Source organism: Anomalospiza imberbis, unplaced genomic scaffold (assembly GCF_031753505.1).
Source record: "Anomalospiza imberbis isolate Cuckoo-Finch-1a 21T00152 unplaced genomic scaffold, ASM3175350v1 scaffold_56, whole genome shotgun sequence".
In the NCBI taxonomy this organism is placed as follows: Eukaryota; Metazoa; Chordata; class Aves; order Passeriformes; family Viduidae; genus Anomalospiza; species Anomalospiza imberbis.
Window position 1 is genome coordinate 55,013 of NW_027100171.1, and position 24,539 is coordinate 79,551.

General features: G+C 45.2%; 1 protein-coding gene and 1 pseudogene across 1 annotated transcript; one reads left to right on the forward strand and one right to left on the reverse strand.

The window, feature by feature from the left end:
• The window catches only part of LOC137467267 (zinc finger protein 436-like), a 44,971-nt pseudogene extending 20,645 nt beyond the window's left edge, over nt 1-24,326 (reverse strand).
• On the forward strand, nt 377-19,746 carry LOC137467283 (inositol 1,4,5-trisphosphate receptor-interacting protein-like 1). The gene is made up of 2 exons (XM_068178781.1): nt 377-635; nt 17,679-19,746. The coding sequence occupies exons 1-2, from the start codon at nt 377-379 to the stop codon at nt 19,553-19,555; spliced, it is 2,136 nt and encodes a 711-aa protein (XP_068034882.1). The 3' UTR covers nt 19,556-19,746.
• Nucleotides 24,327-24,539: the final 213 nt, after the last annotated feature.

Consider the following 24,539-nt stretch of genomic DNA (forward strand, 5'->3'; position numbering starts at 1 on the left):
TTGGCACAACTAAGCCTGAGCCATGGGACCCATGGGTCTGATCCTTTTTTTTTGCATCCGCAAAATCATTTCTTCAAGTCTCATCTCTCCTATCTATTCAAAGAAGCTTTGCACTCTGCATTAGATGCCCCCAGTATTCAGTGGGCCAGTATGATCAGTGGATCTGTAGGGTGTAAATTGGCCATGCAAAATTCTCCTTCGTTGTGGCAGGGGTTTAGCCCCACTTTCTTTCCTGCAGACACACCCGAACCCAACATTACAACTTCTGCCTCAAAACAATTCTCATTTGGACTGTCCCTGAAAATTCAGAACTATACTCAGAGCGTTTCCCTGTCCCTAGGGAAAGGCTCCAAGGCTGGGCTCTCACCTGCACGGAATGAAGAAGAGCCGCTGCACTTGCCAGCGGCTCCGGAGTCTCGCGATCTGCGCTTTGAACGCAGCTTTTGTACACACTCTGCCTCTCTGGGCCGAGCAGCATTCCTGGGCATCGGCAGCATCGCTGCAGGCCAACATCCTCCAGGCACAGCTGCAGCAACGAGATTGCAACAAGTCCTGGCTGAAGGAGTCTCCAGTCATGCTGCAGCCCTTCACCTGCGGCAGAATCATCTTGTGCTGCCATGGGGGCAGCAAAGGGGGTGACGGGCTCTTTGCAGATGAGGGTCTCCTCCATGTGCTGCTGCTTGCTGGGCTGACACAGCTGCTGGTGCCCTTCCCCACAGCTGTACCAGGAACCTGTCTGGAAAAATAACACTGCCAGTGCCAGTGCCAGCCACCGATCCCTGCCATGGCCCTGCCCACAGGGCGTCCTGCCTACCAAACTGCTCTAGTCAGGTGATGTCAGACACCATCAAAATACATTCAAACGATGCATTTTCCACATTCTGCCAAAATCATGGCCATACAGTCCACATGCTGGAGGCAGACTGCTGTTGGCAGAATGGGGGAAGCCCCAGCAGCTGCTCTCCCCATGGCTGGATGGCCATGGCAGCAAAGGCAAGTCGCTCACCATACCCACTGCTGTGCGACCTAGTGCTTTGGACATGTTCCCACTGAATTCAGGCTGCTGCTACAGCAGCATCCTGCCTTCACACATTTGATAAGAAAGAATTGGAATGGCACACAGGACTCGCCCCAAGAGCTACAAAAAAAAAAAAAAAAAAAAAAAAAAAACCACCAAAAACCACAAAAAAAAAAAAACCCACTAAAGTGGGAGGGGGAGTGGGCAAGTGAGTTAGAATAGTTCACTCCTTTCTAGTACAAGCATACCTGGATTTAAGCAAGGACACTGGGCTAATCATAGAGGAGATTGGTTTGTAAGCCTTGTCTCTAGCAATTCCCACCAGTCTGCAAGCATTTTTCAGTAGATAGGGGTAGTTAAGATTTTACAGCACATCCATCAGCAAGTCTGAGCTGGAACTCAAAGTACAAGACAAATACTCCCAAATCGGCCACCCATGGGGAAAGGAAGAAGAAAAGCTGATGAAACAAGTGCCATTGCAGCTGAATTTCCTGCATTCATCCCATGCTCAAACCTTTCTGTACAAAAGCACCTCAGCTCAAATACACAGCTTAACAGCAAGGAATTAAAGTGTTTTGAGAGCATTTAAAGCCTGATTTCTATTACTTTCAAGGAAAGGCAGATGCTAAATTCCTTAAAAACACAAATGGGGGTCTATTTGGGACTGTATCGTTCAAAAGCAGGAATGGAGGTTTAAAATTGCAGAACCGTTTCCATTGGAAAAGACCTTTAAGATCGTAGAGTCCTCCCAACAACCTGAGACCACTGACACTGCCAAGGCCACCACAGAAGCATATCCCAGGAAATGTCGTGAGATGGGACATCCTTCTGGTCTCCTTTGTCTCCCCAGGAGCCCCTTGGAAAGAGAAATGCCCACAGGGGTTTATCTGACTCCTTCCCAGACAGCCTTTTCCTTCACTCCCAGGTCTCATTTGCTCCGCAAGCTTCACGAGCTTGCTCAACTCAGAGGAGCCCAGGTGGGAGAAAACGCTGCCTGGCGTGGGGCTGTCTGATCCCTGTCTCACCTTGATTCCATTTGCCCCTCTCCCTCGCCCGTCAAAGAGACCGAAGGATCCCCCGCAGCCTCACGGTCCTGCAGCAGATCCCAGGCACGTTCCCTCCTCCGCTCCTTGGTGGCCCTGGGGAGGCTCCAGAGCCCTCCCTGTGTGCGGGACAGCTGCTGCAGCACCGCTGCGCCTGCGTGCGAGCAGCGCCCGAGGAGCAGCTGCACAAGTTCAGAGTCTGAAGCAGAATCCTCAGCGCGCACAAATGACAACTGGCATTTCAGGGGCTGGCAGGAGAAGCTAAATCCATCTGCTCACTGCCCTTTCCAGCCATGGCCACGCTGATGCAATTGGAAGAATTGCCCTCACCTAGGAAGCTCTCAGGTGGAAGATAGGAGCAAAAGCTGCACATTTCTGAGGTGCTAGCTGCCAGTGACTCAGGTTTTCCTTCCAATTTCGAAGGCGTTTGGACTATTTTTACCATTTCAACTCTTTCTGTGTGTCCCTGTGAGCAAGTAAGCACCACAAACCCTCTCCCTCAAAGCCCTGAGGTACTGCCAAAGCAGAACTTGTTCATGCTCTTTTCTCCTGGTGATTTTATAATCCCACCCAGACTCTGATAGCAAACCCGCGCTGTAGACAAAAGACTGACCTTGGAATCCTAAGATTCCACAAGTGGGATTTTTTATCGAGGCTCTGCTGATTCTCTGTCACATATACTCCAAATTTAAATGAAATCAAATGTTTAAAAAAAACAGGAAGAAAGCAAATGTGTTCAGTCTAACAATAAAATAACTGGGTTATTGGGCCAACAGATAATCATGTTCCGCAGTGTATGTGTTCATATGTGTATCACTTTACATTTTAGCTGCACAAAATGTTGATCCAAAATTAGGTGGACAATACATTAAAAAAACCCTTCTCCAGTAGACTTCAAGAATATAGTAATGAATTATTAAATCAATTTGTTGGAAGTGGAAATTAAAATCTTTCTGGCATGTCTTTCCCTACAGTGTAGTTTATACATGAAATCCTGCAGACTGTGCTGCACAGAGTTCACTGACAGTGCATCAAATAATGAGGCCATACGTTGATGAAAGGAATTTTAGTAAAATATGCCATTGGACATACAGCAAACAGAATTGATCAAAGCCCAGCTGCCATATGAAGTACACATTTTTTAACCATTGCTAAACTGCATTAGCCTGAATTATTTTGAAAGTTATGATTTGACTTCTACACAGCTGACAATAAACTAAATAGTACTGGCAGTTAAGGAAACATGCTTTCAGGATTTGTAAAATAGAAATAATAAAAAAATGTTTTATTATATTAAGATGCCAACTACAACATGCAGTTGCCTCTACTTAACATTTGTAACATTTTGTTTTTATCGGAGAGTCTCACAGACTTTAGATACAGCTGTGAGTGCCTGCAACCATTTACACAAAATTACAAACTGTTGGGCAATACATTAATGCTTACATGAGATAATATAGCTACAAATTTTAGTACAATAAAGCATTAGCTGTGAAATGAAATTTACATTTTAAATAGTTATGTAAATGTAAATCTTTGTTCCTTTATTTCTTTCTGCTTTGGGCAGGGTTTGTTTTAGGGTTGTTTTGGTTGAGTTTTTGATTTAGTAGGGTCTGCTGAGTTCTGATGGTGTGCATGATCTGCAGGTTGTGCCTGCACACAGAGTTGGCTGTCTGGTGATGCCTCAGATGTGTGTATGGCTGAAATGTGTAATCTATTGCTGTATAGTGTGCAATTAATGGAGCCATACAGCACTAGGATCTGGCTGAGGTCTGGATTGCTTGGATCAAGGACAGGAGAGCCCCACCTACTTGCATCTGTAGATGTATCCATGCAGAAACTCACAGGCTGTTCCCTTTCAGAGTATGCACTGCTATCCACCTTGCTGCTGTATCCTGCAGAGCTGTAAGTCTGGATTTGATATATCACAGATTTCACCAGAGTGCTGCACTACTGTCCCTTCAAGCTGGGTTTTTCACAAATGTACAAAAGTCATGATAGGGCAAGTTCAAGTAACTAATCTGTAGAATACCCCATTGCCACTAGTTACTGGTAATGCCCAAAAATATCAGCCAGTTCAGACTTCTGGTCCCTGCTAGAGGACCGATGCTTCACTCCTGCATATTTTGGAAGGTCTCCTATGAAAGGAAATAGCAGAGAACGATTTTTCCATAGCAAAACACTGGCAAGAACTCCTGGAGGCGAAAATGAGACTGTAATCCTTCCTTTGTGTTGGCCAAGGTAGGTTTATGTTTCTTCCAGCAGAAGAATGGTGGTTGCAGGGTCAGTGGTTTAGGTGGCTTGACAGTGCTGCCTGAGGGTAATTCAGGCTGCAGCAGGACAAATGCCATCTGCTAGAGTTTAAATGCTCAGGCAGATCTCCCCAAAATGAGCATTTGTTTTCTCTGATGGCCATTGTGACATTTTTCTGGCTTTCCAGTATTTTCTCAAGAGCAGGCCAAGGCTGTTCCACAGGCAGAGCTTCCTGCAAGTGTTGTCTCCTTCACTCAGAGCTGAGCCAAACCACCCCAAGTGCTGCAGGTGGTGACAGACATTTCAGAGGAAAATTCTCTGTCTCTCTTTAAAACCCTTCAGACGTCAAAGTACGTGGTTTTCCATCTAGTCTACCTTTTCATTAATGTCTCTAGGAATTTTCATGCTACCGCTTTTTTTCTTTTCTTTGATACCAGAATTGCAAAACTCATCTTAGAATCACTTTTCATAGCATCAGTGTTTTTTTTGGTCTGCTGGGGAAACATGCTGTACTTAAAATAATGTAACACTGAGGTTTGGCTTAGGGCTCCTTTTGATTCTTATGTGTTGCTGAATCATGCCTTACACTGCCTTCTTCTTTGGCTTGTGTTCGGGTTTTGTTGTTTGGGTTTTTTTTGTTTTTGGTTTTTTTTTTTTTTAATGATCAGACTTGTAGGGCATTCTCATGTCTTTCTAAATAAAGAGCAGATAGCTGTTATGATGGACGTTATGATGGATGTTTTGTTATGACCTGAAGTCATAGTTCCTTCCGCAAAGGAGGAAAAAGAATCCATAAGAGATACATATGCATCTAACTATAGAGTGAAAGGCATGTTGATATTTCTGTGCAAAGATCCCAGCTTCACATCTGACTGGTGGGACATTTTATTTATGTCCCTACCTCCTCTTGGAAATACAATTTTCAGATGACAAATTGCTTTCCATCCTATCCTTTTTCTTGAACAATAGATACTGTGTTTGAGAAACAGCCTATAGAATGTAGAAAGCAGTGAGTCTGGTTGTTTTTTGGGGTTTTTTTTGGGTGGGGTTTTTTGGTTTTTGTTTGTTTGTTTTTGAGGAGACACAATATACAAATAATTAGGGCTAGAGAATAGCATTTGCTTTATCATCAGTCTTGGATTTATGTGTTACATGTCCAAAATATAGAATGCCACAGATAAAATTTCTCGGAATCACCGTTTGTAATGATACATAACATGTCTGTGTGCATGGCTGTCTATCTGTCACTTTCTGAAAAGATTACTTCTGTGTCTGTGTGAAATTTTTGAGTGCAATCCTGACCTCACTGACATTGACCTGAAAAATATCCTGATATCTTTTGAGGATGTAGTGCTCGTTTCCTATGTGTATAATTTTAGGTGCCCAACAGTAAATTTCATGGTCAGATGAGTTCTTCAGAGCAATGTGACACAGACCATTCTGTAAGGTTTCTACCATTTCAACCAGTGTTTATCTCCAAACAGACTACATGCCTGTTAGAAATGCTTCCACCAGCAGATTCCCTTCAGAAAGATGCTGAAAAGTATGAAAAAGTGAACAAAATAAGGGAGTTCCTTCCTCCTTCTTCTCTCATTTCACTTCCTTAGTCACCATTTTTTACTTGAGCTTGAGTTCATCTCAACAAAAAATCCAGTGTAATCCTCAAATGTATTTTCTCTCTCTATTGGAGAGCTTTATTTATTATCAGACGGTTCTCTGCAATAAGATTTTTTTGCTGACTCTGTTCCCTCAATTGTGTCCTCATTGTCTCTCAGACCCTTCATTTTTCTTTGCTTGATTTGGTTTTTCTCAAGTGAGAGTACAGCAGTGATTTTTCTTGCCAAGTTATTGGTGTTGAATGGATGGTGTGTAAATCCCGTGAGGAGCTCAGTAAAAGTTAAAGCCTTTATAGTTTTGCAAAACTCATTGTAAGCTGGGTTATGCTTCTTAGGAGTCTCTGCTAATTGTTTGGGTATTTAACAATAGCGAAGACTGCTGCATGGCAAAACCTCATCTAAACCAGGTAGACTAAACCCAGTGATTTATGCAACATAAAATGAAAAAAAAATCACTTACTGTAGGCTCACATAATGCTTTTTGATTTTACCATTGTATTTTTATTCATTAATTTCTCCTGGTGTTAGGAAGTGAGGTAATGCTGATCTGGGGTTTGTGTAAAAAGCAGTATTTTTCTGAATCCTGAAAGAGAACATTTTCTGGACTATAAACAGCACAAGACCTACTTAATAAGTAGGAGAATAGTGATGAATAATACTGCTTACCAGTTCTTGGATGGAGTTAGCTTTAACTGAGATTTCACAATGAAGAGAAAAGCATCTTCTGCCAAATAATAAACAGACCATCTATCTAAGGGCTACAAGAACATAGTTTCATTATGCTCTGGATCAATGTCATCTCTGTTAATGCAGAACTAAGTTAAGATTGTTAAGTAAGTCTGAAGATGTAATTTTATTTTTAGTCTATTTGACTTTCTAAGTTACTAATCTAAGCCATGTATGCTTACAGTTTTCCCTCTTACTAACAAAGGCAATTCAATATCCAGTTCATGATTATAGTACAGTTTTGAACCACACAGTAGGCAACCACAGTAATTTTTCTTTTGGAATTTGTATGATAATTTCAAGGTGAGATATCTGCATAATGCATTGGACACACATATCTGTATACTTGTAGTTAAAACAACGTGCTTTAAATTTGTGTGCATATAGATTTTCTACTTGTAATAGTAGAAAATAATCTACCTAAATAAACGGATATTTATCTCTTAATAAAGAGATGATAAAGAGATAATGTACCTTTCAATAAATATGAATTGTAGGTGGGGTAATTTTTGTTTCTATTGTAGCTGGTTAGTTTTAAATCTTTTAAAGCAATATATTTGTCTGAAAGGCCACTCATGCTATTTTGTTGATGTCTGGAAGGGACATTTTTTGCTCTCTTCTGACTCCATTGACCAAAATAAAATAAAACCACAAGATGTCAAACAAGGATAGATGAGGACAAGAAAGAAAAACTCCTGCATCAGTGATAGAAAATTACGTATTGAAGCTACGTGGCTTAGGCACCTTACTCATTAGGTTTATAATTCATTTATAAGCTTATAGTGACTAGATTTTATAAGCTATAGTGGCTAGATTTATAAGCTTGGAGTGACTAGATTTTATCTAGAGCTTATAGCTCTAGATTTTCAGTTGTCACAATTTGCAGCATTGCTATTAGATTCACTAAAACTGAGCCACAACTCTTTATTGGAATATAAAATTCTGAATTTTAAAATGACCTTGGAAAAATAGTGCTGGAAACAGGTTTTAAATTATCCTCCAATTCCATGAAGGTTTTTTTCACAGAATTAACCGAGAGTTTCCTGAATACAGTTTAAAAAGTGTGTGTTTGCAGATGGGTCACAGTCATTTCAGCTCTGGACGTGTTGACGCCAGGAGAAGTCGGAAACTACACAGTATTTGTGAATGCAAGATTTTGCATTTAGATAGGTTTGGGCTGAACGATCTGAAAAAGCTCCCATAAGCACAGAGCTCCTTACTGTCTGTGTGTTTGAGAAGGCTGAAGAGCTCTGTTTATTGCCACAAAGGGCCTGGAATAAATTATGTTTAGTAAATTGGCTCCAGGTTTTCTTGTTTCAGACAGTAGCTTCGGAGCAATCTGTTTTATAGGCTCCACTAGATGTGACCAATTGCGGGGAGGTGACACCTCGTTTCGCGACGTGCCATGGCACATGTGCCAGTCAGGTCTGGCCCCTCTCTCTGTCAGGATGGCAACCCACCCGCAGCTCCACTTTCTGTCTTCTGGCAGCGTTACCCACAGCCCGGTCCGAATTTATGGGCCCCGCTGGGAGGTCCAAGCAGGATGGAGCCAGGCTGCTCAGCCCCTCTCAGCCTTGTGCCTCCCGCCCCTACATGGGGCAAATAAAAGCTCCTTTATTCCGCTGGAAATGCCCCCGTTTTAGCGAGGAGTGTGCATGGCTTCCTTCCCTGGTCGGTCTTGCAGGTGATAATTAACACAGTGCAGTGCTATTTCCTAGCTGAAGCCAAGGTGGGGAAGCAGCTTTAGCCTCAACATTTTTCTTTTCAGACTCTTTTTCCTCATTTATTTTGGATCTGTTCATGGTGAGGAAGTTTTAGAAGGTGTTGGTCCTTAGCTCAAGTATCAAAGAACTGAACAAACCAGTAATTTTTTCTTGTCTGACCAAATTCTTCTTACTTTTGAGGGGAGGAAAGAACGGGGTAGTAGAATTTGCTTTTAGGATTTATGTTTTATTTCTGCTCATGGGACTGTTTGCTTCTGATCAGTGTGACTGTGGGTCTTTTCAGCACAGGACACTGATTGACATTGCTTATGTTACAGAGAGGAAGGATATTTCCTGAAGATAAATGGCAAGTTAGTTGGCCTGAAGTTCATTAACCTGAGCTAGACTGTTGGAAGGACTCTGTGTGGAAGCTGGAATTGTATTAGAGGATCATCATAAACTAAAAATATATGTGACAATCTGGCCAGATTGCAATGAATCTGAAGACAGGGCAGGGTTGACTCGAGCTCACAGAGCAGCTGCCTCCAGTGTAAACTAACCAACCGCCTTGTGAAGGCAAATGGTTTTTCAGAGACATTATTCAAATAAATGGGAAAAGAGGAAAAAAAAAAAAACCACCAAAGAAAACCTGAAGGTTCCCATTAGCAAAAAATGCCTAAATGAAAAAGTGAGGTTGTGAGCTATGGCCAAAGGCCTGAGTTTGGTGCTGATTCTCAATCAATTCAGCAAATGACAGTGCATCGACAAAATTGGTTTTTTAGTCAAATTTAGTCTTGATTCTTCACAGTAATTTGCCTCAAGAAAATGAACCCCAAATCCTTTGGTGAATTCCCTGTTGTCTGAGGCCCAGACCTTCAGGCCATGACGTCTCAACATGCTTGCAGTGAGACTGGCTCCCACTTAATTGCTTCTTTTTGAAGTATGGTTTGTCACTATCACCCTGCTGAAGATGGACAGGGCTGGTGTCTCACCTTCATATATTCTTCCCCCTCCTCCCCTCCTCTCTGTTCCCCTTCTTCCCCCTAAATAGATTTTTTAAAGGCAGTTTAACCCTACGATAGTCCAATCCACATCAGTCTTTTGTGGTGCACCCTCAAATAGATGTGTTGGCACAGAAGAAGTAAGGGCCTTCTCTTCAGGTCTCATTCTGTAATAAAGGGAAGGGAAAGATGAAACAGGCATTTCATGTTTGTCTGTTTTCTCGCCATGTCATCTCATGAACATGCACTCCCCTTGGCCAAGAGTAGTACATTCAGACACTGAATGTCAGTGTTGAAGAGGGGACTGAGAAGAAAGAAGCTCAGTGTTCTGCAATAGGAGCTACGCTTTGGGCATTTTACAAATTATTTCCCTCTTTCTCTTTCACCATCGTGCTCTTCTTGCACACTTCTTTGTCTTTTACTATTAACAGAAGTTCTGGAGGCTCAGAAAGCCCAAGTTTCATCTGAGAGAGATTTCCTCTGTTGGAGAAAACTGTTTCCATCCTTTCATGCCATGGTTCTGGGTGCTGATGTAGCTCAGAGTTGCCTGACCCAGGGCTGCAGGAGCTCAAATGCTAGACCAGGGGCCACGAGCTGTGCTGCATCCCTCATGGGCTTGTAAGGAGCCTCTCCTTTGATGTCTGTGCAAGTGCTGGCTGACGTGGGCGCTAGGATTGCTCTTTTAATCAGGCAGTTCCAGTACCTTTCAGAAAATAATTTTCATGGCAAGTCATGAGCCATTAATCTCTCAACTAACCATAACATTTCTTTACTCCTTGGTTTTACAGCATTACTCAAACACTGATATTTTTAATTTCACCAGCTGTCTCCCTTGACCTCTAGCATCATGCACTTGCAGGAGGAAGGATCTGGTCTTACAAGTATTTTCATACTCTGATCTCTGTGATTTATTAACCATCAAGTTTTGCCTTCAGAACTCAAGACACCATTTAAAATAATTTCTTGTGCAAAAGTGGAGTTATTGGGCAAAAGAGATCCTCGATAGCTGGGTACAAAGGACACCAGGATTGCTGTTGCTGTTTTCTTTTCAACTACTGTGCTGTGTGACCTTGAGGAAATAGGTTCACTGCAGCTTTCTGGTTCTGTTTTTGCATAGGGAAGATAAGAACAGTGATAATTGCTTTCATTTGTAAAACACTTCAAGATTTATGGACTATGAATGACACTTATTAAGTGAAAAGTGCTGCAAAGCTGGCTTAGTTGCTTTGCATCAAACTGTGCTAACAAAATCTCATATCAGCCTATTGACCCCAGCCTGAAACACTCATTAAAGTTTATAGGATGTTTTGGTGGATGAGTTGCAGTTATTCTGCTGGAAATATCATACTGAAAGCACTTTAAAATCCATCATCTGCACTGACTTTTTTTCTATTAAAACTAAACACAACTGCTTGTTCTACCCAATTTTCTTAGTTTATTCATGAAAGTTTTGATGGGTATGTACTCATTGTTAACGCTGCTTGTACCCCCATGGCATCTGAGACCTTACAGTTCATTCTAGTCATAGCATAAACATAAAATAGCTTTTGTACTGAGATAAAAAGTTATAAAACATTAAGATATCCAGTCGACTGGTATGAACTAACAAGTTGCGTGGTCACTTTTGAATGGCAAATATTCTTTGTGTGGATACTGTATTAATTTAATTTGTGCTTGAACTTCAGCTATGCTAGACACTGGTGTTGAAAAGTTTACATATTTTTCCAATGTCAAAATGTGTAAATTTAGTATTAAAGAAACAAAACATTTTTACTTGTACTGGGGAAAAAAATACTTTTGTAGCAAAGAAATTAAATGAGCTGCTCTTTAAAGATAGGTCTGGCTTGCTTACAGAATTATTATTTATGCAGTAATGCAGGTCTACAGATGTTTTCCTTTTTTTCTTCCAGATAAAACTTGTGTTGTTTGAAAAGTGGGGAGATAGTGCAAAAGAAGATGCAGAAGAAGAGAGCAGAATGAGAACTTTGCAAATGCCACATGCCTGCAGCCTGCTGTCTTTAGTGATGCTGTTCCTTCCAGTCACTGGAATGTCAAAACAAAATATCCCAAGACTGAAGCTTTCCTAGAAAGGTAAACTTTTCAGTGTTTTTTTTCTGATTCTGCTGCTTTTGTTTTGATGTGATGTTGCCAGCAGTTCATTTGTATTACTTACCAGGAAAACAAATCAGACATACAAAATAGAAGCCTTAAAGATGGATGAATTCTGCCTAGGGACGGTATTAAATTCTGGGGTTTTTTTGTCGTGTAGAGGCACATGTATCTGAAATAGAGCTGTCTTTTTAAACTATTATTTCTGTTTGCTCCAAGAGGATGTTAACAGACTACATAAATTCGAGGGGAGTTATACTTGAAACACTCCAAGCTGCATTGGAGATATTTCCATGTGGCTGGTGGGGATGATGTGAGACATGGAGTACATTCACATCTTCCTAGAGCATCAGAGAAGGTTGAGAGCGCTGCCTCAAGTGTTTCAAGGGGACTGACATTTATTTTTGCAGTTCTTTTTCTATCACTACGTTGGTATGTTAAACTCCACATATGTGGTTTTCTTTCTCCTTGCCTCTTTGGATCACCAAATCGTGTTTCTCTGTGGAATTTCTTAGTCTTGTGTGTAGTTCTTGTTGGGAATGGTATCTGAGGAGTTTCAACACAGACACATTTATGTATTAATGGACAATTTTTTAAAGGAGATAGATTTCTTGTTGCTTTGAATGTAGATTACACCTCCACAGGCACAGAGATGTGACACTGATGCTGTCTTCTTCAGCTAAAACAAATGCTCTCCAGTTAGTTAGATTTCATCTATGTCAGCACCCTGCCCTTACAGGAGCTATTTCTGCTCTGTTTTTCAAACTTATGTCTTCCTATGCATGGCAGAATTGCACTCAGGATGGTGTGATGGGACAGGCTGTAAACCCTTCATTGGGGCTTATGATACGTTTGTCATGAGTTTAGCACCCAGATGAATTTAATGAGTAAGCAGAATGTCATGCTATTTATTTACAAGCTTCTCTTTTGCTAGATTTGCATGCCACTGTGCATGCTATTCCACTGTGTAGAGATGTGTCTGGATGTGTTTGTGTGAGAGAGACGGAGGAAGCAAGATGAAAAGATCTTGACAACATTTTCATAAATTCAGGAAACAGTTGCACTCACTGAAGCCAATGAATACAGAAACTGAAAACCTGACATGAGTTATGAAAGTTAGCAGTAAAACCCTCCTAACATACAGCCAGCCTTCTCACAGCTAGGCCTTTTGAGATAATTCCCAAAAGCAGCACATACCATATGGCAATGGCATTTATTGTGGATTTGACACTCACGATTAGTGAATTCCTCTCAACTTCAAAAGCAGATAGCCTTTGGCAAAATCCTGATGGATGCATCTGGCAGGTAGAGAGGGGGAGAAAAAAAATACTGAGGTCAACACAGGAAAAAAAGAAATGTCTGAAATCTTAGTTTAGAATAGTGGCAGAGACCTGCTGGGAGTGGTTGGGAAAATGCCTGAGCTCGTTTAAAAAGACAATGAGCAGATGATTGATATTTAGGCCCTGACCCAAACTTTTATTAGCAACTTTATAAACCTTTCAGTTTGGCTTGAGGGATACTGTTTCCTGTCTAAACTTATCCACCTATATCCCTGTAGGGGGGAAAGCAACAACAGATACAGATGCAAAATAGCACATAAATCTTAATTTGGAGAGCTGTGATGGAACTCAAAAACCAGAAGAAAGAGAATTACGAGAATTTATTGTGCCTTGTCTTACCTTTTTGGGGGGGTGGAAGGTGTGTATTTTTCCACATGGATCAAGAAAAAATTCATTGCAGTTTTTTCACACTTACGTATTGTAAATGATACCAGTATGGCTTATCATAATTAAACCATATTTTTGTTGTTGATATCGGGATGTCAGATGTACTGCATATTCAATAAAGTTATCAGAATTAAGTCCATCTTCTTCACCCCAAGTGTTTCAGACAAAATAATTCCAAGGTTTCTGTAAGATGTAGGAGAAATGAGCTGTCTTGCCAGTTCTCGTAAGATTGTTAGTCATGTCACTGACAAGTCCTGGCATCTCTGTTCTTTGGAATTAAGACTTGAAATATCATGAGGAGGAGAATACAAAGTTCTTTCCCTTCTTTGTGGAAAACAGACGAAAACTGGCAACATCAGGCAGTTCCAGAAACCTGGTCACATGTGTGTGTTTGAAGGGAAGTTTTCATTCTCTTCCAGGTGCAGTGTGTTTATGGCATAGGTCCATCTTCTCAGAAGAGCTGAGCATTTGCTGGGGCAGGAGAGCTGAAAGTAAGCAAGATTTTGCTCCACAGTTACTGAATCTCCCAGCTGCATCAGTCAGTGGTGGATGGGGAAGAGGGAGAGGGTGGGGTAGTTAAAGATGTGTCTGTAACTGCAGGAGTGCTTCAAGAAACCACAGCATGTCACAGCTCCTTTGTGTTCAGACAGCAATTAAAATTTTAGACCTTCTCTTAATGGCAGTTACAGGTTTTCATCTTCTCTGGGTTTTCATCTTCAGAAGTGGGAATCTGTGCTGGAAATGTTAAGATATTCCAGCGAGTCATGTGGGGATCAATGCAATACAATGCATTTCCTTTATTGCATGCCATACTCTAAAAATGTGTTCTAAAAAATTGTGCATGTATAAACTAAAGCTACACACAACTCAATTGAAATATGTAGTAATACAGAATCAAAGTCATATATTCTCCACCTCTGTTTATATAATACACTGTGATCTTTAATCACATATCCTTTGTTCCCACATTTTCCCTGATCCATTAGTTGAAAAATTCTCTTCTTTACTTATACTTAACTTTTAGATACTGATTCATGTCATTACTATCCCAGAAATTGTCACTGCTTGCTCTTGTGATGTTTTTAGGGTGCTCGCTCTGCATAGACCTCACTTAATCTATGCATCTTAGATACTTCTACAACTTTGAGGTGCTTCTATTATTATGTTATAGCTTTAATACATGGAGGAGCTAACAAACTGTCTTCTAATAGAAGACTGACATCTTTAGAAAACCAGGGGATGAATTATTCCTGATTTTCATACTCTTTGTCTAGCTCTGCTTTCAGTCTAAGAGAACTGTGTGTATTTATCATTCATTTTCGTGCACCTGGACATAGCCTGTGACCTTCATCCAAACTGCAGAACTCCTTAAGCACAGAAGTGACATTCAGCTTCCCTAAGAAGTGCATCCTCCTTGTCTGCTGCATCATTTAACATGCTCATTCCAACGTCTAGAGCAGATGCAGAAGGTTTTCATATACCAGTCTCATTCATTAATGTCATTTTCAGGACAGCATCAGTTTTGTTACTAAAGAATGGAAGAGTCTGTGTCCTAATTCATATAAGTTCAATTCATACAGTGTAGACAGTCATGTCTCTATCTTCTGGGTAATAATATTTTTTAATTAATTGAGAGGTACTTCCATACATATTTTCTGAGTGTATCTCTAGGTTCTATTTTGTAGGGAAAAGTAGACTATAGCCAAACCAGAAGATTGATTGCCGTCTCAGGAAAAAAAAACCATTTGCATTTTACAGCTGTGCTTGCTCTGCTGGAAGAGGAAGCAAAACCAGACAAAGCCCTGCTCCTGTGGTAGCATCAGCAGCTGTAAATCTGAATGCTTATGAAAAACAAGGAAAGTGTGTTGAGTGAAGAAATGGTGTTTTCCTCTTGTTTGTTATTTAATTAATTTTTGGTGGTTTGTTATCTCTCAGAAAAATCTATCTCAGATTCCTTTGCAGAAAAACATGAAGTGTTTATGTGAGAGTGAAGATCCTACTACTGGAAGATTGTATAGTTACGCAAAAGATTTTGCCTGTTTTGTCTCAAAAGTGCTTTCTGGAGGCAGTTATCATTGAGACTTATAATATACCCGAGACTGATGATGGATGGGCACTGCTGTCCATGCAAGGAAAGGCTCTTGTATGTGCATAAACTAAATATAAATGTGAAGGCATTTATAAATAGAAAAACCAGCAAATTTCTTACAGACTTTTTTTTTCTTTTTTTAAGCTAGTGAACTTGAAGGTCAGATCCAACTATATGTTGCATTTTCTGTCATATAATTATCATATATATAATGTCCCGGAGAGCAGCTTCCAGTCACTGACATCAACAGTTTACATAGCAGATGAACTAAGAATAACCTGGGAGAACTAACCCATATCAACCTCTTAATATCAACCTCTTATATCAACTGTAGCTCACAACAGTTTTTGTGTTTTCATGGTCACAGAAGGGCCTCAGTTGGGTAAAGGAAGAATTGTGTTCAAAAAATACGGAACTATTCTGCTGAGTGTTCACTTTATTAAATCTTGGAAAATGAGAGGAAACAAATCTGGAAGAGTGATACTTGGCAAATAATTTTTGCTCCCTTGTAAAAAGAAGGAAGGGACAACATCAAAAACAGCTTCCCTAGAAGAATGCAGGGAAGATACATGATAAGTGGCATCAGCTCGGAAGAGAGTTTAAAACTCTTTATTGGAATACTTTTACTAATGACATCTGTTAATCAAATCCAATTCAGAGCAGTTTTAGCAATCCCAACATTATTCTGCTACACACCAAGGGGAGAGCGTGATCAGCCTGACGTCAGTGTCTGTCTAGCAGTGGCCATCTGTGGTCACGATGCAGGTACTCAAGTCACATCCTGCTTCCCTTTCCTCCCTCCCCATTTCTGCAGTTACATTTAGAGATGAGTTCCCCAAAGAAAGGTCGAGGAGTATAATCTCTCCTGTACTCACAGTCCTTTGGAGATAAATACACAAAGAGATAGCAGAAAGAGACAGAAGTTCCTTTATCAGTCAAAGAGATTGGCTAAGACTGTTTAAGGGAGACAATTTTGAAGATGGTGGGAGTGACAGAGGTACATCTTTGCACCAATTTGAAAACACAGACATTCTACTTTCTGAACAAAATCCTGGCTATACCAGAATTTTGCACAGTGTTGAACCACAGAGTTTGAGAGATAAGAGGTTATTGAAGGCATCAAAATTTTGTAATTAAATTAATTGGCCTTTTTAGGATGGTATTAACTCTTCCTGTGCATCATCCAAGCAGCCTGGATTTCTTCCAGAAAGAAAGAAATCTCACTAAATCTGTAACAGAGCATTAGCTTCCATGACATCCTACCCCAAAGTAATAAGTATAAATACTACTAATAAAAAATGTCCCCCACCAGTATTAAATAAAAGCCTACACTTGTACACTGAGAACATCCATGGGTCATGTCACCCAGATTTGAATTTGACAAGGGTTGTGTGTGAGGGTGCTTGTGCCTGCTCTGTCAAGGGAAGCTCTGGTGTTCCCAGGTTCCCGAGTGATGGATCTGCACTTGGTGTCTGTTGGGGCTCGGGGTGCCCAGGGCCACGATGAGTTCCCTGACCGGGCTGGGGACGGCGGGCGGGGCTGGCCTGTGCCGCGCTCTGGGTTCTGCGACATCGCAGGCGCCGTGTCACAATGGGGGCAGCTAGAAAAGGCCCCAGCGGGTGCCGCTGCCCCAGTAGAGCCTGGGCAAGCGGTGAGTGCACAGCAGTGAGGAGACGGGGCTGGGGGCTGGAGGAGGGCTGGGGGAGAAGCGCCGGTACCTGGGGCTGCCCCCGCATCCAGGGCCCAGCCCCGGCGGGAGCGCCTCGCTGAGGGCGCGCTGCTTGCTGGGGCAGCGGTGCAGGCCTTGCCAGCTGCCGGGGGCCCTCTCCTTCCTGCCGCCACATCCCTGCTGCTCCTGCCCCTCATTGTCTGTCTCCATTCCGGCCCCACTGAACCCCTTCTGTGTGTCCTCCTGCAGACCATGGCCTTACTGTCACTGCTCTTCGTGCTCGTGCAAAGCCTGATCCAGTACCCCCAGCCGGCTGGGGATGGGCTGGATGAGGCCACGCACCAGCGAATGAAGGAGCGTCAGGAGCTGCTGGACCGTGAGATGGCTCAGCTGCTGCAGGAGCTGGAGCAGGGGCCCCTGGAGCAGCAGGACGAGGGCTGGGGAGCCGTGCTCTTTGGTGCCCTGCAGCAGTGGCCGGTCTGGGTTCTTGCTGGCGTCCTGCTCTTCTTGGGCCTGTGGTTTAGCTGCAGGAGAAGGAGCTGTGACACCAGCAGCAGCAGCAGCAAGGACCAGAGCTCCTGCAAGACCTTGGGAGATGAGAAAGGAACAGAACAGAAAGAAAACAGCACTGATCCAGAGGAAGGTGGAGAAAACACTGACGTGACTGTGGAGGCAGATGACAGCAGCACTGAAAATGACAGAGGAGGCAGTCCTGTGGCTGTAGGTGAAGGAGACAGTGATGATGCCATTGAAGGCAATGATGATGTGAAGGTGAAGGAAGACAGCGATGTTCACAGAGACAATGGACATGATTTAAAGAAAGATGAGGGACGGAGTGATGGGGATGTGCCAGGAGACAGTTGTGGTGACGAAAATGAAGAAGAACCTGGCCATGTTGTTGGAAATAAAGAAGACCTAGATGAAGCAAATGAAGGAGAACACAAGGATGTGCGGGTGGAGCAAGACAAGGACACTGGAAAGGAAGAAGAAGGAGATGGAAATGAAGAAAAAAACAATAGTGTGACTATAAAGGTGGGCGACAACAATGACATAAATGAAGGTGAAGACAACATAGATGGACAGGAAAAATACATGGATGTGAAGGTGCAGGAAAGCAGTGATGCCAGTGAACAGAGAAGCAGAGATGTGACTGAGCAGGAAGATAGCAGTAAATGCGGGAATGAAAGTGCCCTTAATGGTTTTGCTGGACCTGAGAAAGAAAATAAGGATGTTACAGAAGAAGATGGCAATGATAGAAACAAGGTTGAAGAACAGGGTGATGTGAACGTGGAGGGAAACAAGAACAAGGATAGAAAAGAAGACAAAGAAGGTAACGTGGCTGCCAGTGAAAAAGTTGGCAGTGATGGTGGCAAGGAAGAGAGCGGCAATGGTGGACCCGAAGACAGAGAAGACACTCAGGATGCTGGGAATGAGCAAGGCATCCTTTTAGTGGATGGCATACAGTGGCCTGTGGAGGACCTGGAGAGAGGTTGCTCAGTGGTAGCTGAGCTGATGGAGAGCTTCACGCGTGTCTTTGTGGACAGCGTGAGCAATAGCTTCTACCCGGTGCCTCAAGAAGCCATCGGGGTGGGCAGTGCCTTTGAGGGCTGGAGTCCCCGTGGGTGGGATGGTGTGTACCACGTGCTGGTCCCACTGAATCCCCCGCCAGGGCACGTCTTCCACCTAGAGCTGAACAGTGCAGGGCAGATGGCAACAAGGACCTTCAGCGTCCGTGTGGAGCTTGCGTGCTTGTGCGAGAGGGAGCGGCTGGGCGAGAAGCTGTTGTGCTTCCTGCACCACTCGCAGGAGGAGCTGTGGCGGGAGCAGAAGCGCAGCCTCCTAGAGACACTCTGCACCGGCTCCTACCTGGATGTGGAGAAAACCTCCCGCTGGTTCTACCAGTTGGTGAGATGCTCGTGGCTGCACGTGCCTCAGTCATACTCATGGCACTTGGTGTTTCAGCCCTGCAGCCGGTCCTGCCAATTCCAGCTGAGCAAAGGCAAGAAGAGCCTGACGGTGGAGATGCTCTTTGGAGTGCGCCAAGGGGACTCTGACATCTTTGTGGTCAGCCATCCCACAGAGGCCCAGAAAGGCAACTCCAGCATCTTTGTGAGCAGTCAGCCCGCCGAGGCCAACATCATCGCAAGCACAGCATGGCCTGAGACATATGCTGTGGCAGAGGCAAAATTCTTCCAGCACATCGCCAGGCAGATGCCGTGCCAGAGCTTGCACCTGAAATGCCTGCAGGTCTTCACCTGCATCCTGAGGGGCACAGGTTTTTCCAGCTCTACCTGGAAGACTGTGGTCATGCACGTGCTGACCACCGTACCGCTGTCCCGGTGGCGCAGGAGGGAATTTGCACAGCGGCTGTGGGACGTCATGGCGTACCTGCGCCGCTGCCTGCACTTGAAACACCTGGAGCACTTTGTGCTAGGCAACGGGAGGCTTCCTGCAGAGATCAGCTTGCCGCCAGCAATGCGAAGGCTTCAGCCACTCAACCTCTTTGAGCACCTGGCCCGAGATCCTGCTGCCCACCTAGAGGCGCTGCAAGCTTATGGTCGGCTGCGATTTCGCCTCCGGACGCTGCTCTCCAGCTACTGAGAGGAGTTCCCTGCACAGAGCTGTGCTGGGGGGGTCACACCCGATGGCAGCCACGTGAACGCTGCATAATTGTTGCATTTGTCACTGGCAATCCTGAATCTGCTTTCCTGCTCCTGCGGAAGGAAGATGCTGCAGCACATGGATTCGTTGTGCAGACACATCTCTGAGTGGCCTTGCCCTTCACCTTCCAGTTACAACGGTGCTGTTGCCTAAGTCTATGAGGCAGAAACTGGCTCCACCTGCACATCCTCACAGAAGAACAGTGCAGTTGATGGAGGTTGCTTGAAATATCTCGAAGACAGCAACCTAGTCTGTTAGGGACTTAGTGTAGTCATTTAATGAGCTGTAGCTTTAATTAGACTTGTTTCTTAGCATTCCTTCCAGATGCCCTTTAGTCTTGTCAGTGTATAACTATTCTGCAAAGTTACCCTTAGTGTAGAGAAATACCCTACTGTAGTTGCTTGTCTGCTTTTAAATAATATTTGAATATCTATGTTTGAGAAATTAATAAAAGAAAATAAGTTTCTCAAATTGCCTGAAATGTGTCATTCTTTGTATTTAACCCTCTGTATTTAGAGAATGTCCTTCCTATACCCCTATCTGAAATAAAAACTTGTTGCAAACAGAGATGTTGGATATATGAAGTATGCTGTCTCTCAAGCATTTCCATAGAAATGCTTGAAGCTTGAAGTGAAAATGCCCCGAAGTGCCTGAAATTTTGCAGCAGAGTACTCCTGAATTTTTAGGAATATTTGGAAAAGTTTTCTTCACACAGTCACTTTTATACGCTCCTGGGGAACAATTCAGTCTGAAGAGTTGAAGTCAGAGAAGTCCCTAACTGCAAAACATGTGGTTCAATACATCTTTTTTTGTCTTCTCATAACCAAGGTTTTGGCACAAAATTGTGACAGTAGAAAGTCATTTTTCTGTTTTTCTCTTTTCTCTATTCCTGGTTATCTGTGTCCTTTCAAAGAGGCCCTGCTGGTCTATTAATATAACCTTTTCCACCAGGCCTATATAATATTGTCTAGCAGTGAGAGCCACTTTCCATGCACAGCTTAATCCATGGTCAGATGCAGCTAAACAAAATATGATTTACTTCTTGCCATACATAGTAGAGATTCATGGTAGTTTGGAAGCATTTATTCTCTTTGCCTTTGTACCAACACATCAAAGAACAAACAGTGACATTGCAGGGTGACATCTCAGAGTCTTCTGTGACATCACAGAGCAGCTGTCTGACATAACAGGGTGACATCTCAGAGTTGTCTCTGTGACATCACAAGGGCTGTGTGACATCACAGGAGGTTGTATGACATCACAGGGGCTGTGTGACGCCACAGGGGCTGTGTGACATCACAGGGGCTGTGTGAGGTCACTGGGGAGGTGACTCTGCCCCAGCCCCCCCTCCCAGTTCCCCCAGAGAAGTCCAACGCTGCTCGTGCACAGCGGGGTCCCCTGTCCCCCCGGGTCCCACCGCCCCCGGCGCCGCAGCCTCCCCCAGAGGATGTTCCACGAGATCGACCCCAGAGCCTGACACAGGGCCATGGGGGGTGGGACAGGGGACAGGGACCCCCCGGCAGCGTCCCCGTGTCTCCCAGGGCCAGAGCCTGGCCCAGGCCTCCTTCACCCTGTTACCAACGAGGGCTTGAGAGCGCTGAAAAAATCCCCGGCAAGGGAGCAGCAAAAACCAGATTTAATATTGAGCAACAGCACCACAAAGTTCCTTGGCAAGAGTCACTCTGCTCCTGACTGGACACTTCAGGCACACCAAGGAAACAAAGCAACAACAAAACCAAACAGAATCCAGGCAATCAAACCAGAAATGAACCAAGAACTGTCCCTGTGTGAGTGTGAGACACAAGGAAATGAGGGCAAGGATAAAAGGAATACAGGCCCAAGAGCTTACAGAGCTCAAACTTAACAGGACTTAACTTATACCTTAACCTTAACTTCCACCTTCAACTTCACAATTTAGCAAAAGAGCAGCACTATAGAGTATTTAACCGAACTTATAACCTATGACTTTGCAATTTCACTGAGAAATAACATTTAACACTATTCAACTTGACTTATATTTTAAACCTAACAACTTAGCAAAGAACAACTCTTAGCACAATTTAACTTAGCTTAGACCTTGTGATTTAACCCTACTGACAGGCCTGACTGGCTCAGCTATCCAAGGCACTCAGAGCCCTCAGAGAGCAGCATTTCTGCCACATTTCCCGAGCACAGGCACTCCTGTGTGCACACAGACACAAAGAGTCAGTGCAAGGCACCTGTGAGAAATTCCCCTGAGGGCAGGGAAATGCTCCCTGCCGATGCTTTGGCATCTCCCCAGCGGGGGAAGGGTTGAGCCTGGAGGAGTGGGGAGATCGGCCCAGGCTCCCTCGTTGTTGGGGATCCCCGAGTGCAGCAAACGGGAGAGTTCCCGGCTCGGAGAGGCCCCACTCCGAGGGAGTCGCTGGCCCAGGAGAGCTCCAAGGGGCTCCTTTTGGAGCGCTGTCTGTAGGGCCCCAAGAGAGGGGCTTCAGTGCCAGCAATGTTTCATCCTGGCCGCACTTGGCATCCACAGCTTTCTTTGGCAGGGTGAGAACAGGGCTGTTGTGCCACCGAGGGAACAAAAACACTTCCCGGGGCTGCTCCTAAAGCAGCCAGGAGCTGGTTGGGCAGCAGCAGTGCCTGGAGCAGACAGTGTTTGTGATGAGCTCCAAGGAGCTGAGCCCAGGGGCTGTTGGCCAAGGCCGAGGCCCAGCGAGCATTTCTCAGCTGGCAGGGCGGCCGGAGAAGGTGGAGGCGGGGGAATAATTCACGCCCTCAGTGTGCTCCCAGTCGCTCCCAGTATTTCCATGTCCGTGCCCCAAGTGCTGCTCCCAGCCCTGATCCGTGGGGATGGGAATGTCCCGCTCCCTTGCCGGGGCAGGGTCACTCCTGAGCCAGGTGTGCAGGGCAGGCCCTTGCCCTGACCCCCAGCACTGTCCCAGCTGCAGGATCTGCTTCCCACCGGCCTCTTCCTCCTGCGGCCCCGAGCCCAGCTTGGTGCTGAACAAAGGGGCTGGGCCGGGGCCATCCCCCGGCGGGGGCTGCACACCCCCCTGCCCCCTCCCCAAATTCCCTCTGGGGGAGCAGGAGCTGGGGCTGGAGCCCTGTGGGGAGGGACAAGGGGGTGACAATGGGATGGGGGGTGTCACACACGCTCTGGGGGAACACACACGGCCCCGGGGACCCCCCCATATCTTCTGCAGAGCCAGGACGATGAACCCCACCATGGAGCCACTGACCTCTGGCAGTATCTTGGGGGGTGGGGTCTGGTGGCAGCTTTGGGAGTCTGGGGGAGTCACAACCACCCAAAAACGCCCTCCCAGCCCCACAGCCACTCCCAGACTCCTCAAACCACCCCACAGCTCCCAGCCAGGACCCCCCCCCCCAACTACTCCCTGCAAGATAAGTGACCCCAAGAACCACCAAAACCCGTTTCCATCTCCCCCAGGACCCACCCAAATTCTCTGCAAGCCACACAGCCCTGTCAGGGACCCAAATCTCCCTCATAGACCCTGCCAAGCACCCTCCCAGCACCACAAATGCCCACAGGATTGACAGAAGCCCTTCCCAGTCCCCCCAGGAGCCCCTAAACTCCCACCTCCCATGGCACTGACCAGGAGAGGTTGGTGGACAGGAACATTTACAGCCAGGATCAGCTCGGGCGCTTCAGCAGTGATTTGGGCACTTTGGGGGAACATCCCGGATAGGGAGAGCCAGGCCAGGGACTGGGACAGACAATTAGAATTCTTGGAGAACAGGCGGGCTCAGGTGGACACCTTTTGCCGGCACACCTATGAGATTGTGGACATGTCCCCTGCCTTTGGTAGCTTCAGAACACCCAAATCCTCCCAAATATTCTATTGAACCTACCCCAAATTCACCCCCAAATCCAGGTAAATGGTGCAGCTTTAGATCTCTTTGCTCAATTTTTTATTTTCACCCCAGTTTTGATTGTTGAGAGAGGGTGAAGAAAGAAATTATTGAAATGGAAAAGACCTCCAAGATCATGCAGCACTGCTTGATGCCACCAGAAGAAATAACTGGACAGAGCGGGTGAGATTTTTTTGGGGTGTAATGTCAAGAAATCGCTTTCTGCCAGTGAATTTCCAGTTTAGATCAGAGTCCTGATGGATGTTCCTGCCCCTCTGTTCATCCAGGTGCCTAAGGGATCCAGGAGGACGTGGAGACCACCTCCCAGGTGTCTTCTCAGCAGGGATCACTGGGAATGTGGGTCACCAGGGCTCTGACCAAAGTGGGTCCTCCCATGGGGGATGGAGTTGGAGCAGGGCACGAAGCTCTTCCCACAGCTGAGGCATTTGCAGGATTTCCCTTACCGGTGCCTCCGTTGGTGTTGGGTCAAGGTAGAGCTCCTGGAGAAACTCTTCCCACACTGGGGACACTCGTAGGGCCTCTCCCCAGTGTGGATGCGCCGGTGGGTGACGAGGTGGGACTTTTGTTTGAAGCCCTTCCCGCAGTTGGGGCAGCGGAAAGGCCTCTCCTCCGTGTGAATTCGCTGGTGCTTGAGGAGACTGGAGCTGGTCTGAAACCTCTTCTGACACTGGGGACACTCGTAGGGCCTCTCCCCAGTGTGCATGCCTTGGTGGGTGACGAGGTGGGAGCTGCAGCTGAAGCCCTTGCCACACTCCCCACACTCGTAAGGCCATTCCCCGGTGTGGATCATCTGGTGCTGGATCAGGTGGGAGCTCTGCCTGAAGGTCTTCCCACACTCCAAGCACTTGTAGGGCTTCTCCCCATGGTGAACCTGCTCATGGCCCACCAGCTCCGAGCTCTGGCTGAAGCTCTGTCCACCTTCCTGGCACAGGATGCCAGGGCTTTTTGGGCTCCCAGGGTCCCTTCTCCCCTCCTTCTCTGCTTTGGGCTGCAGGGGCTCCAAGGAGTCCCCCCTGCCCCTCTCCAGGCTGTTGAGGGTCCCGACAATGAC

What these genes read in the sequence shown, in the direction of transcription:
- LOC137467283 (XM_068178781.1), top strand. Translation starts at nt 377, where the DNA reads ATGAAGAAGAGCCGCTGCACTTGCCAGCGGCTCCGGAGTCTCGCGATC. An exon ending in CCATGGGGGCAGCAAAGGGG is followed by an intron (nt 636 to 17,678) that starts GTGACGGGCTCT and finishes CTGTGGCTGTAG; the next exon opens with GTGAAGGAGACAGTGATGAT.